This window comes from Podarcis vaucheri (genome assembly GCF_965113315.1).
Source record: "Podarcis vaucheri genome assembly, chromosome: 14".
Lineage (NCBI taxonomy): Eukaryota > Metazoa > Chordata > Lepidosauria > Squamata > Lacertidae > Podarcis > Podarcis vaucheri.
The window spans coordinates 20,332,619-20,347,541 of NC_138752.1; the positions used below are offsets into that span (position 1 = coordinate 20,332,619).

At 45.0% G+C, this 14,923-nt stretch overlaps 1 protein-coding gene across 2 annotated transcripts in view; it reads left to right on the forward strand.

The window, feature by feature from the left end:
• Positions 1 to 14,923, forward strand: part of NTRK3 (neurotrophic receptor tyrosine kinase 3) — a 408,224-nt gene that overhangs the window by 372,431 nt on the left and 20,870 nt on the right. Inside the window, exon 16 of one of the 2 annotated variants that reach the window (XM_082198419.1) lies at positions 1,193 to 1,267. The exons of the other annotated variant lie outside the window; for it this stretch is intronic. Within the exon in view, the coding sequence (XP_082054545.1) occupies positions 1,193 to 1,267 (75 nt within the window). The remainder of the gene's footprint in view (positions 1 to 1,192; positions 1,268 to 14,923) is intronic. 2 annotated transcript variants of the gene reach the window in all.

Below are 14,923 nucleotides of genomic sequence, written 5' to 3' on the forward strand. Positions count from 1 at the left end.
TTGTCACTATACCCTGCTTGTGAGCATCCCCTAGCACCAGTGCTTAGCATCCTTGGGCAGCTGCTTGGGGACCCACAACTAGGGCTGGGCAGTATCTGGGTTTCAACATTGTGATGGAGCTATGTAGAGGCACTGGCTGGCTTCATGGTTTTTCCTGCATCCTGATTTTTTTCTGGCACCTGCAAAGTTAACAGGGGCTGAAGGAATTGAGAGAGGCATTGGGTAATGTTGTACGAATTTAAGGTCTCAAATATATAAATTAAATGTACAAGGCAAACACGTACATAAATACGTGTCTGAAACAGTACAACCATTTTGACTCCCCCAAACTGACCAAATGTTTCTCTGCAAGGAGAGAGGAAATGAAAACAAAAACCTCCCCATTGTCTCTGTGCTCACAAATCCTGCCTTAACAGCACATTTCAGGTGTGGATAGGGTGAGCCTGTGACCGTATTCAGGAATTAAGTAGTTATAATAACGAAAGAGAGGCCAAAACCCAGATAATGCAATAGGTAGCTTGCCAAACAGGAGATAAACAACACACTCAGGATTCTGTTTTAGACCGCCCCCTGTCATGTATGTATGTATGATGTATTGGGGGTGGTCTGGAGTTTGAGGGTGGGCAATTTAAAAATTCTATATAAGGGTGGGCACATCTTTGTTCTGGGTCCTCCTCCTCTCTCCTTCTTTTGGGGGGAGCACCCTGTTGCAACAGCTTTAATAAAGATCAGGCTTACTAGCTGCTTTGCCTCTCAATATTCTCTGGTTGGCCTCTGTTATTTTCTCTTACCAATGAAGAACCTACAAAGGACTCTATAAGGGCTCTTGTGTACTCTTGTGAAAAGGGCAGATTTTGTTTACAACAGTGGCTTTTCCCATATTGTGATTTTTGCACAGCACATACACACACAATGATTCGCAATATATTGCCAGGTCAAAAATTATGAAACCAATACCACCATAGACAACAACCTATCGAAAAGCCTGAAATATGCATTAAGCTGTTAGAATGTTGCAGCCGGTGAAAAGACGTATGATGCAGTTAAAGACACACCCTTTCCCTTCTTGTCCCCTACTTCATTCCTTCACATACCCCCCACCCCCACCTGTCCTCCCTCCCTCCCTCCCTGCTTTCCTTTTCTGTTTTTCCCCAACCCTCCTTTCCCTTTGTCTCCAACCATTCGCTGTCAGGAAGTGCCGCATCCGAAGGGCTATTTCAGGACAACGTGGCAGCAGCAGAGACTAGCAGCAATGGCAGCTACAACAGTGAGTGGATCTCGACTCCAGTGGGGGGCAGTTGCTTGACTGAGAACCTGGTCATTGGGGCGGGGCAGGATAACCATGCTATAGATCACCCATGCTGTAGATTAGGTGCCTGGGCAGACTGCAAACTCTTGCCTAGAGGTCCCTCTGCAATCTACTAATTTGCTCATATTAAAAAAGAAACCCCGTATTTTTCACTCTATAAGACGCACCAGACCATAAGACGCACCTAGTTTTTGGAGGAGGAAAACAAGAAAAAAAATATTCTGAATCTCAGAAGCCAGAACAACAAGAGGGATCGCTGCACAGCAAAAGCAGAGATAGCTGCACAGCCTGCATTCATTCCATAAGACGCACACACATTTCCCCTTACCTTTTAGGAGGAAAAAAGTGAGTCTTATAAAGCAAAAAATACGGTATATGTCAGCAACATTCACACTATACATTTAAAGCACTGTGATGCCATGTTAAGCAGTCATGGCTTCCCCCCTGTAGTTTGGTAAGAGTGCTGAGAGTTGATAGGAGAGCCCCTATTTTCCTCCTACAGCTACAGTTCTCAGGGTGGTCCAACAATCAATCCCTCTTTTCGCAGAAAGCTGGGGATCATAGTGTGTTAAATCTAGGTGCTTTAAATGTATGGTGTGAATGAATATGGCCTCCATCTCCTCTCCTATGTCTCGTTACTCAAACTAAAGGGCTCCAGCCAGTGATCTACATGCTGATATTTCAAATCTATTCCTCATCTTGGTGGCTCCCCTTCACAGGAGTCAAATCCTAGGGGCCAAGGGGGCTTTGCCCCCCATAAAATATTTGAGGGGGGCAGGCCTCCTCCTTGATGAGCATTGCCATTCAAATGGTGTGTCATGTGATCAATTATGCAGTGCAGGGCTTATCTTCCCCCCAATATTTTATTCAATTCCCCCCACTCCCCTCTGTGCCCCTTTGCCGCTGCCTTCCTAATTCCTTGGAACCCCATCCTTTTACAATGCTCCCTTCTTTGTGCTGGGCTGCTGCCTTCTCGAGACCCCCAGCTCCTGGTTATCCAGCTCCCCCACCCCCACACTGCTACTTATGCTCCTTCCTTCCTCTGTGCATCGACCTGCCTTTTCTCTGAGATGAGAGCCGCTCAATCGTTCTGTGCCTTGCGGTGGGGAATTATCCCCCCTCCCAAAAGAGGACAAAAGATCTGCATAAAATTTGCATGTTCAGAACCCTATGTATAGATGCAAATTTAGAAGCTATTACTATAATTTAACTAGAAGTGCCATAGATATCAGCATAATGAGAAGACTGTCATCAGGGGACCTGTTGCATCTCACTGTTGACAGGCATCTTCAAGGCCTCTTTTGCTCTCCTTTCTTAAGATGCTTTAGCTTTAAGCCAGGCTTTGGACTAAGCAGCCCTTCACCCAGAGGACTCTTTCAAGCAGAGGAGTGTTCTCTCCGTAACGTAGCACACCTGGTCACCCTATTATATGGCCCACCTTTCTCTGACATTGACTCAGCTGCTCTAATTGCTGCTGGGAGTTTCATCATCATCCCTTGGATGAAGGACCACATAGCTCAGTGGCTGATCACATGCTTAGCATGCAGGAAGCCCCAGTTTCAGTCCTCAACATCTCCTATTGCCGATATTATTATTGCACAGTTTGAAGCAACTGGATGAATGGGAACTGACTCCTTTTGGAATGAATCATTGCCCACACCCATGAAAATGTTCCTTTTTTAGCAGGCCTTTGGTTGATTTGATTGACATCCTATGTTCTTTTTAAAAATGTGGTGGGGTTTTTTTTTTTGGGGGGGGAGTTATTGGGTTGTTGTTTTTATTTTTGATCTTGTATTTTGTGGTTTTATATTTTGATTTTATTCTATGAACCTCCCTGATACTTCTTCTGGGTATACGTTGGTATCATTATCATTATCAAAAGTAGAACATCATCATCAAGAGTAGAACTCTTCAAAAATAAACATAAAACGATATATCCAAAAATATCCATACAATATATTGTGTTGTCCAGCACAGGCTCACCATCTTAGAAATAAAAAATAACTTCAGCAATCAAAACAATGTCTCTCCTCCCCCCCATTCCAGCTTGCCTTCTATGTAGCTCTTTTTGCAGAGCCATTATCAAGTCCTTTTTTTTCTCTGTCATGTTCAGAGAAAGGCTAACAGCCACCACCCTTTCAAGATGGTGAATTTGCAACTCAATAGCCTCATCACATGATCAAAGGTTACATTCAGTTTACAGCTAGAGAACAATCAACAGGTAATCATTAACCCATTAAGGAGCTTAGAGTCCTGTGGAAAAACCCCATTCCTGTGGAATGTTTAGACTTTCGAACGCTGACAACCTGGAAGTGAATGCCTCCTTTTTCGAATGCGCCTTAGAAGTCGAACGGCTTCCGAGGCTCGTTTCTCCATTTTTTCAATGGATTTTGCTGACTGGCAATTGCGCCTCGATTGTTGAATGTTTCAGAAGTCGAACGGTCTTCCATAACGGATTACGTTTGACAAGCGAGGTTCCACTGTATATCAGCCAAACAGCCAGAGTTCCATATCGCGACAGGTACTGCAGTATGAAAGGAGCATTAGAAAATGAGACAGAAATGCTAGCATTATAATCAGGAAAACTAATGCAATACTCCTCACGTGTGAATCTGCCTAGCTCAGTGGGTTAGTTAGAGCATGGTGCTGATAACACCAAGGTTGCAGGTTCAATTCCCATATGGAACAGCTACATATTCCTGCATTGCAGGGAGTTGGACTAGATCAGGGGTAGGCAACCTAAGGCCTGGAAGCTGCATGCAGCCCAATTGCCTTCTCAATCTGGCCTGTGGATGGTCCGGGAATCAGCGTATTTTTAGATGAGTAGAATGTGTCCTTTTATTTAAAATGCATCTCTGGGTTATTTGTGGGACATAGGAATTCATTCATTTCCTCCAAAAAAATATAGTCCGGCCCACCACATGGTCTGAGGGATGGTGGACCAGCCCCCTGCTGATAAAGGTTGTTGACCCCTGAACGAGATGATCCTTAGGGTCCCTTCCAACTCTACAATTATATGATATATGATATGATATATGAATGCATCTTCAGTGTTGCCCTTTCAGAATTCAACAGGGAGAAGGATGGGGACAAAACTACAGCTGATTGGCTCTGGCTGCCATTGGCTCTGGCTCCACCTATCAATAGTCTCCCTACCAATCCTGAAGGGAACCAGCCACTGCTGTTCCTACCCAAATCAGTCACGATCCTGCAATTCAATTCATTGTCTTTTCCAACCCAGCAAAAGTACCACCTCCTGTTGCAAAAGCACAGACTGAACTTTCTCCTGGTATAAGGTCTGCTCATTTATTAATGCTCCAAGCTATCTATCTATCTATCTATCTATCTATCTATCTATCTATCTATCTAGACTGATATCCCCGCTCTCTATTACATTGTAACGTCATTCTAGTAGCTGTCCTTTTTCACCAAACAGCCACCTCCTAACTGTTAACCTTCTTCTCTTGCTTTCGTTTTTTTTTTTAAAAAAAAACTGATTTCCCACCCCCAGTCTATAAAATATGCTGATTAAAAAATTCCCTTAGTACATCTTGTATCATTTAATAATATAGCAATTAAATAATGTTAACACACTGGGATGATAGCAATTAAAGGAGTGAAGCTGCTACGGGGGAGGATGAGAAAGAATTCTCCATGCAGCTTTATCTAGAGGGTGAATCATGGAAACCACGCAGTCATGATCTCAAAAGCAGACATCCCAAGCTTTCGAAAGCCCACCCTTACTTGGAAGCAAATGCCACTTCACATATGAGTAAGACACACAGTGTACATAAGAATCATCAACTAGGGCACCCTACAGGGTGGTCTTAATGCAGCTTCCAAGCTCTTCTTATCTACCCCCAGCTTAGACACCCATTCCAGGGACAATCCTCCTTCCGTTCGGAAGCGGTCTTTGACTGAGTCAGACCACTGGTCCACCTAGTATTATCTAAATTGACTGACAGCAGCTTTCCATTGACTCAGGCAGAGGGCACTCCCAGAGTCCTGACCCTACCAGGAGATACTGGAGTTCTAAACTTAAGACTTCCTACATCCAAAGCAGATGTACTACCTATGGCCCCTGCATAACTCTTTAAAGGTCAGGATTGCACACCTAACATACAAATCTAGAAAGCTGCCTTCTTCTATCAAGCCATTGGCCTATTTAGTCCAGTGTGATAGTCCCCAGCTAGCTAGGGCTGTTTCCTAGTCCGGCTGTCTAAGAATTCTCCCCCCCCCCCTTGCAACCAGAGATTGAATATGAGGCCTTTTGCTTGCAAAACATGCACTCAGTTGGATTTCCCTAGCATCATCTTTCTCTCATATGAGGTAAGGTGCAAGCAATGGATCATAACCAGAGATGGGTGAATATATCAATTTCAGTTTTTCTCTGTTTCTCGTTTTTCCAGCCTTCATTTCTCTACATTTCCACACCAGTTTGCATTTGAAAAAAAAGAAGAAAAAAAGACTAGACCAATGAAAATTAATCCACATTCTTGTGCAAATTTCTCCTCCTTGTTTAATGTACATCTCAGTTGCTCCCACATATGCAAAGAGGTTTTTTAAAAATAAAAGCGCAGAACACAAAACAAGCCTGCTTGCATCGTAAAAAGAGCCTGGATCAGGCCAATGGCCCATGTAAACCAACTTCCTGCTCTCACAGTGGCCAACCAGAGGTCTGTGGGAAACTCGCAAGCAGGACCCAAGCACTTTGCCCACATTCAAATTCTCAGCAACTGGCATTCAGAAGCATAATGCTTCTGACAGTGGATATACGTAGTACATAGCTATTGTGACTCTGCTTTCCACTGCTTCTCAAAGCTGTGTTGGAATTTCCTCCTGATGTGTACTTGGGGCGACACTTTTGTTTTTCTTAATTTTCCGTTTTTGTCAATTTCTTTTTTGTTCCAAACCTAAATTCAGTTCAACCCCACAATCCTAAATTCGCTTAGTTCCACATCAGGTACACAACTGCAGGCCTCTTTAAGAAGTCTGCATGAAAATTTGCCCACATTTTTATGTACATACCTCTTCATATCCAATTTTTGCAAGTGCTTTTATATGTTACGTTCTTTATTGCACACATTTTCTGTGGACACTTTTCAATAATGTAGGAGGATACACATTTGCGGTTGTTGTTAGAGAAATGCTTCACAAAATGGGTGTATCTTAGGTGGCGCTATGGTCTAAACCAGGCATCCTCAAACTCGGCCCTCCAGATGTTTTTAAGACTACAATTCCCACCATCCCTGATCACTGGTCTTGCTAGCTAGGGATCATGGGAGTTGTAGGCCAAAAACATCTGGAGGGCCAAGTTTGGCCACCATTGCTCTTGGGCTTGCCAATTGGAAGGTTGGCAGTTTAATGAGGTGAGCTCCCATTGCTCTGTCCCAGCTCCTGCCAACCTAGCAGTTCAAAAGCATACCAGCGTGAGTAGATAAATAGGTACCACTGTGGCAGGGAGGTAAACAGTGTTTCCGTGTGCTCTGGCACTCATCACACTGTACCATGTTGCCTGCTTGTCTGTGGACAAATGCTGGCTCCCTCTGCCTGAAAAGCGAGATGAGCACTAAACCCCATAGTCGCCTTTGACTGGACTTAACCATCGAGGGGTCATTAATTTTTTAGCTTTTTACATGTAAAGTCCCTTTAAAGCACATGACTTTTCCCCAAGAATGCTGGGAACTGAAGTTTTTTTAGGGGTGCTATGAACTGTAGTTCTGTGAAGGGTAAGTGACAGTTCCCAATGTTCTTGGGCTATATAACGTGCTTTAAATATGCATTAAATATGTTGTGTGTACATAGCCTTATCAGTATGCCTGTTATCGTGTTAGGGTTGACTGAACCGCTAATCAATGGCAATTCTTCTCATTACCTGATTACTCAGCATTTGCTTTCATGGTGTGGCTAACTGGGATGCTGTATCATTCAGTCATTAAATAATCATATCCGCTTTTTTATTCTTCTTTTTAAGATGAGTTGTAAAATTATGCTTTATCAAACATCCATTACTTAGCTGTCCTGTAAATCGCTACCATCAACAAGACAGTAATCTTAAAGTCAGGAAAGCATCTTGACAGTTCTATTAGTGGATATTGACAATTCCACACACATATGCCCCATGAAAAACTCAGGTATCCTACGTTTGTATCAATACCCGATAAAGGCATCAGCGGCTCTCAAGCCATTCCCCAAATACTTTTCCCCATCCCTCCCAAAGGAACACATGAAATAACACAGCACAAAATAAGTCTTCTGGTATCTTAAAGACTAACAAATTTATTATGGCATAGGGTTTTGTAGACTCCAAATCATACGCAGACAAAAAGCATTATGCCTTCCTTGATAAACAGTGATAAAATACCTCTGAGAATGTGCGTGTTCATATTTTAAACTCACTTAACCCACCATTATTTTGTCTGACTTTGCACCTTCGACCACTTACCGACTCTCAGTCTAACATACCTTCCATGGCTCTTGTGAAGATATAGAAAATAGTATAGAAATAGCTGCAAAAGGGGACTTACCATAGTGCATGTGTTACAGATGTCAAATTTTGGTTCCCTTAACCCGAGCAAATGTACAGAGATTCCACACAGTTGTGGAGGAAGAGGATTGTGGGGGGAGCATACTGCCCCTGGCAGCACAATCCTGGTGGGGTGCCATTGTGGTTGCTCCCCACCTGCGCTGAGCGCCAAGCCCCATAGGCGGTGTGCTATGCCCCCAGACGAAATGCCATGCCCCTGTTTGCAGTGCACCACACCCCCAGGATGTCCGCTACACCCCTGTGGGTGGCACGCCATGGAACGTGCACCAGCTCCACCCCCACCTGCTCTCCACCCCCTGGGGCCGGAGCATGAAGCTCTGCCACTGATTCCACAGACAATAACATGTGATAGCAAATGCACTACAAGTAAAATAGAAGCTCTTTAGGACTCAGGGATTTCGACCCTGGTGTTGAAACAGCTCACCTGCCAATCATAGCCCTGACTTTGCTCACAGTGGTTTAGCACAAACACTGCAAGGCAGGAACAATAAGGCTGGCTCATCTGCCTTTCTGTTTTGTTTATAATTTTTGTAACAGGAGGCTGTTTACTAAAAAAATAAAAAAAAAGTTCAGAGTCTGGGCCCCCTTGCAGCCATGGACCCTGGTGCAAGCAAATTATTATAAATTTGGCTCAGGCTGGTATATTGGTAACTGGGGTGTTATGGTCGTGGTGGTGAATGTATATTGAGCTGAGTTAAAGACTGGATTTTTATTTTATTTTTCAAATGAGACATGGTAGATATTTGGCCTGTTAACTTGGCACTCATACATATAAAAATGAGATGCGTTTCTCGAGTAAGTGCCCGTTTGCATTCTGGAGTAGTGAATCCTGCCATCCTATGACAGCACCCAGCCTTGAAAAATGGACTATGAAGCGTTATTTTTAAATGTCAGAAGAGCCATATAATACCCGCCTGAATGCTTTGTAACAAATTATCAGATTTTATTGGACTATAATCTGAAAATCATTGCGGTGATTGCTTTATAAGCTATAACTGCTCCAGAGGGAGCAACATGAGTGGACTTAATGTGCATGAAAATATACGGATCATCCAAATAACGAAAGGGTAGAAATGCTTGACCCATGCAGGAGGCAATTGCTGGCATGAGAGCCAGTGTAGGGTTGGGGGGTGGCGTGTTGGACCTGGGTTCAAATCCTTGCTCACCCATGAAGTTGACATGATGGTCAGCGTATAATTATCATAGGTTTGTGGTAACAAGAAAAAAGTGGTAGGGTTGGTATCTCTCCCCATCACCCTGAAATCCTTGAAGAAAAGCTAGTGAGGGTGATTAGAGTAGTAATTAGGAATTCATAAATTGGCTTTTTAATCAAAAAACTATGGCTATATTAGAAAGGATCAAGATCAGGGCCAGATTGTAAGTGTCTGGTTAACCAATATCTGGGAGCAGGAACCACAGTAAAGAGTTCTTCCCTCTCTTTAGCTGCAGTTACTGGAACACACATCCTGTTTGTGCTATGCTGTGTATAGTTGTGTGGCCTTGAGAAATTCCCAGGGGCCAGATAGAGAAGCCTGGGAGACTGCATTCATCTCCACAAGTGGTATGGTGAAGTGACACTTCTCATCTGATCTCCAGTTGCTCGCATTACTGCTGCTTACCAGGAGGTAGAGTGGAAGGAGCAAGGCAGCGATGAGGTCAGCATGGTGCAAACACACCAGCAAAGCTAATCTGGTGCTCCTGGTGTGTCAAGGAGCTGTCAAGTGAGCCCAGGTCGATCACAGGGCACATGGGAGGCATGGAATGCAATTAGCTTTTTATTAACATAAAATAACAACAATGTGGAGTCCTCTGGTTCGTCTTAATCCAGCTGAGATGTTGCTGAAACTGACCACTAGCCTCACCTTTCCCCCTCTAGCCTCTCACTCTGGATCCCTCCCGAGCAGACGAAGGCTGCGTCGAGAGGGTAGGTGCCTCCTCTGGGCCTGTCTGGCCTGTTGCTCAGCAATCTGCAGGACTCTGCTAGAGCAAGGTGTCAGATGGGGAGGAGGGCCCACAGGACTGGGACTGTCCTGCTGCTGTGCAGCAGGGCCAAACTCTGACTCCTCTCTGTCTGAGTCTGTGCTCACACTGTAAATCTCAGCCTCTAACCCTGTCCAGGAAGACCTGCCTTCTCCTACCCCACTTGATCGCTCAACCCCTCTGCTTCTAGCATCTCCCAGCTCGTCCCTTTTCCAGACTGCTCTTCTGTATCCCACTACCATGATCCAAGATCTAAGACGTCATCTTCTGTATCCTCCCTGGGTGGTTCTTGGGCGGGTGGCTCCCACCACTGTTCCTCATCCAGCCAGTCCCTGACAATGTGTTTGCCCTGCTCCAACTTCCTCATTGTCTTGACATCTCCCAGTAAACACCAGTGATGGAGCTGATTGGAAGTCAGGTGGGCAGTGATACCCACCATGGTTTTAACTACTCTTTCCACATGTAACTTTGGACTCTATGTGCCTCTGGAATTTTTTAGTTCCCTCCAAATCTACTTATCTTTCAAGGAACATTCTAGGGCAAGCTATAAGGGATGTGTTCAGTTCAGGTGGTAGCGCAGGAATCTGCTGTCTAGAAGCTGCTATTTATCCATCTAACCTGGCTAGAATGTGATAATGCCTCTTATTTGCCTGAATGAAGAGACATATAGAACCTTCTGGCTTTTGTGTGGAAGAAATGTTGAAAAGTATAAGTCCCATTCCATCATTATGATGTCAGGTAGCACCTTGAAAGGGACTCATGATCAGTGTCAATCAGCTGATCAGTGTTGACACAAAGCCTATCTTGCCAAGAAACAGCCAAGAGCTGACTCTACACTCCTGTTCCTTTTCAGTTGCATCTTTACTGCACCACAGCTGACATCACACAGAACATCAGGTGTGGGGCAGGTGGGCATAGCTTATGGGGAAAAAGCCTTGTGGGCTGAGCGAGGTCTACTGACTGGGCTGATTAAACCTACAGGTGGGAGGCTCCTCACCCCAGCTCTTAAGGAAATGGACATTTTTGTTGTTTTCTTTTCTATCCCCTCTCCCCTCAAGCCTGTACAAGGCTGCTTCAGCCCATCATCTGTGTTTCTTGGTTTAGTCATGATTGCAGCAGAGCCTGTTTGCTAACCGTCTGCAGATATGCTGTGCCCCTCAAAGGTTATTAAATGCCAAAGTCAGGAAGTGTCAAGCAGGTTAAGAGATTAATTGCCATGTTCATGGCTTGTGTTTCGGTTTCTGGAGGAGGCTGCAGTGGTGCGGGCAGAAATACCAAGATCATTTCCCTTGCAAGTATATGCCAGATTACCCTGTACTTACAAGGTCACAGGCTACCATATAATTAGAGTTCCGCAACGCGTTCACCTCCGACAGGCTTTTGAAATCTTGCATTACTACCTGGCGCCATGTTGGTAGAGAGGCAGAAGCGTGCACATTTATTTGTTTGTTTTAAAACGCCCCTCATTTCCCATAGTAAATGTGGGTGAAAGTGTGAGGAGAGAGGAGAGAAAAAGAGAGTTGAGAGATAACATAAAGATCAGATGGTGAGAGCCACAAATTGCAGCATGGCACGGTGGTGGGGAACCCTATTCAAGCTGAGGGCCACAGTCCCTTATGAGCAATCTTCCAGGAAGTGGCCAGAGCCAGAGGCAAGAGGGAATGGAACATTGGAAGCAAATGTCACCTTTTGTCAAGGGGCTGACAGGAAGATCAGGACATTCACAGGTCAGAGAAGGAGATGCGAGGCTAACATGCAGTTAGTTTATTAAGGAAAGGGAAAAATACAAGGAAGTTTAATAATAAACTTTTATTTATATCCTACCCTCCCCGGCCGAAGTCGGGCTCAGGGCGGCTAACATCAGAAACATAACATTGGTATAAAATCAAACAATAATTAAATTACCTCCTAAAAACATGTCAAAATCAAATTAAAGTCTAATTAGATGGCTTTCCGCAGGGTTAGGGTTGGGAACAGTAAGTGCTCCAATGAATTGAAATTTCAGCCTTTGCGACATAGGAAAATGGCCAAGTAAACAGCTATTTTTGTGGAGGGGGATCAAGATATTAACTGATATGCATGAAATTTCATATATATCTATATAATCCCTAGTGTAGTAAGACCTTTGAAGCCGGCATATTTTTTTTCAAAAAAAGTGTTTTATGAACCACCCTAGTAGGGCAGTAATTGTTCCTTGATAATTTGTCACCCCCCTCTGTGATGGAACCTGGGGCGAATTGCCTCCCACCCCCCTTCCTATTCTCCTGCATGTAACATCTTTTGCATTCTCGGAGTAAGTGGGGCTGGAGAGCTTCGGCAGAGAGGCTGTCTTGCTGGAGCTGCTGGAGAGATGCAGAGTCTGGCTCCCTTCTGTTGTCTCTGCTGGAGCCTGCATTCAAACTGGAAACATCATCTTGTGCTGGACTACCTGCCTTCTTCTGCCTCTTCAATGATTTCTCAAGTTCCCTGCTTCTAGTACCTCCCTGTTTGTCCCTTCCTCTGAGGTGTGGCCAGTATCCCACCACCAGGATCTAGAATCTAAGTCATCTTCTATGCCTTCCCTGGGAGGCTCTTGGGTGGGCAGCTTCCAGCACTCTTCCTCATCCAGCCAGTCCCTGACACCTTTGTACTGTAGGTGAGTTTCTACACACACTCCTGTGCCCCTCTGTATCCTTCATCCAGATAAGCCAGAGGCATTAGCAAAGTTCAAGGGCATATTCCAGCCAGGCAAAAATACTTGAGGGTGCAAGGCAGGCTCAGTAGGAGATGGTTCCTTAATGAGAGTTCCAAGGGTCAGATAGAGAGCTCTGGGGATCTGCATTCAAGTTCTGGGCAATTAACCAGGCATGCGATCCACAATGGTGCTTCAAATCTGCATGTTGCTGCTTAGAGAACAGAGAACAGGATGTGTAGTTAGGTCGATAATGTGAATGTGATAACACGGCGCCTCTTGATTTGCCTTGCAAAAAAACAGCATATCTGCTTTTGCAGATAAAGCAGCCCATACTTGGCATTGCAGGAAAGTGAAGCTAGCCTCCGAAATAAAAGAAGAATTTTCACACGCCCCCTAAAGTGGCCTTGATTTAATATAGCTCAGACATCATTCTTGGTTTAGATAAGGAATCGAAAGAAACTTGGTTGGCTTTTGCAGACTGGAGTAACTTCACCCAAGTCGGCAAATGGAATGGAAGGAGATAAGGCTGTGGCTGCGGGGTTCTGACCTCAAGTCATTTAGCAGAATCTATGACTTTACAAGGATGTTGTTTGGCTCGAAATTACTCCCCTTTTATGTGGCATCCTGCTCATAACTGCCATGGCCCCACTCATCCTGCCAGGCGCAGATGAAATGAGTGTCTCTCTTCTCCTCCCTGTCTCCTTCCAGCCTCCATTTGTGGCTAACCCCTAATGGAGGGGGAGAGTGCCCACAGAAAGACATCTGGGAAAGTTTAGCTGGTTAAGTCATACAGCTGCCTGGGGGCTAATGAAGTCTTACGGCAAAAGCTTTCAGTTGCATCCCACCTGGTGGCTGGTTTGAGCAAAATGCTTCCTTTGGGGGCTGGACAGCTTAGGACTTCCAATTTGCTTTTAGGAAGAGAAGGAAGTTGTGGCGCAGGGGACATCGGAGGGTGAGCTCACAAATGCTTTCTTGGCTCTTTCTCACCCTAATGGCCCTTTATGACTCAAACATCTATTGACATTTATCTTCTCTCCCCCCCCCCTTCTTGTACATCTTCTTTGGTTTCTCCAAAGTGACCCCCCATTACAGGCAATTAGCATTAGCAGACAGCTCACTCAGTGTTTTAATACAGGCTACTAGCTCATTGTTGAGTTGTGTCCTAAGGCAAAACAGGAAAGTTGCACCTCATTGCATGAAAACTGCTAGATTGCTATGATGGGATTTCAACACCAACCAGCCAGCACGTACCAATCCAGCTACCAGCCGCAAGTTGTAAGGGAGGCGTCTTCCCAGATTATCCATGCCAAAGCCATGGGTGATCGTGTTCGAATCCTGGTCTGGTCTGCAGATTTGCCAGCTTCCCAAATGCAGCACCAGATTGAGGGCAGTGTTGGTGGTTCCTCCACACAGGGCAGCAAAAAGAGACTCACAGTTTAGAAGCTCCATAATGGAGAAGATCCATTTGGGGGTGCCAAATTTTGGCCTTGCACAGGGTGCCATGATGTGAAAGATGAGCAAAGTCCATCCCTGTCAAATGCTTTCCTGTCCAATGGGGTTGTTGAGTCCAAGGCATGAAGCCCTTAACAATCTGGGACAAGGGTACCTGAAGAATTCCTTGGAGAGCTACCACCACTCAGTCTAAACCATGGGTGAGGAGCAAGGGTTTGTTGTTGCTTTTCCCCCTGTCAATGGCTACATATCCTGAAGGGTGATCTGTTGGAGGCTACATGGTGGTGGTGAGCAGGCCCAGAGCCAGTGGTGAGTGGTAGTTGGTGCCAAAGTGGAGACCTCTTCTCTCTGTTTTCAGCACCCTTCCCTCTTTTTCTGCTACCCCTTTCTCCCTGTTGTTCCTCCTCCCCTGATTCCTGCATGAAATCATTCTGCGAGCTGGGATAAAATAGGCTGAAGACCGCCCGTAGCCCTAATAGATTGAGGTGGTTTGGTGGATGGCCTGATTCAGTATGAGGTAGCTTTCTATGTGGGAAGGGCCGTAGCTCTGTGGGAGATCATCTGTGTTGCATGCAGAAGCTTCCAGATAGGGCTGGGAGAAACATGTCTGAAATCCTGGAGAGCTGCTGCCAATCAGTGTAGACAATACTGAGCCAGATGGATTAATGATCTGATTCAGTATAAGGCAACTCCCTGTGTTTCATACAGAACACTGCCCAGGTGAGTGCTTTTTACTTGCCCCCATTTCTCTGGCGGATTCATTCCGATAGCTCGTTCTCTCATCTTAAGAGTCAGAAACCAGTTTGGTTTCAACTTGCTCAGTGTTTCTTTGACATTTCCACAGTGATAACCTGCTTGCCATGTGTTACACAGGAATGAAAGACTCCTGATCTCAAGGGAAGTGGTAAAAGTGTTGTCGCTCAGAATATTGAAGTTGACTGGACAAAGCCCTTGGAAATGC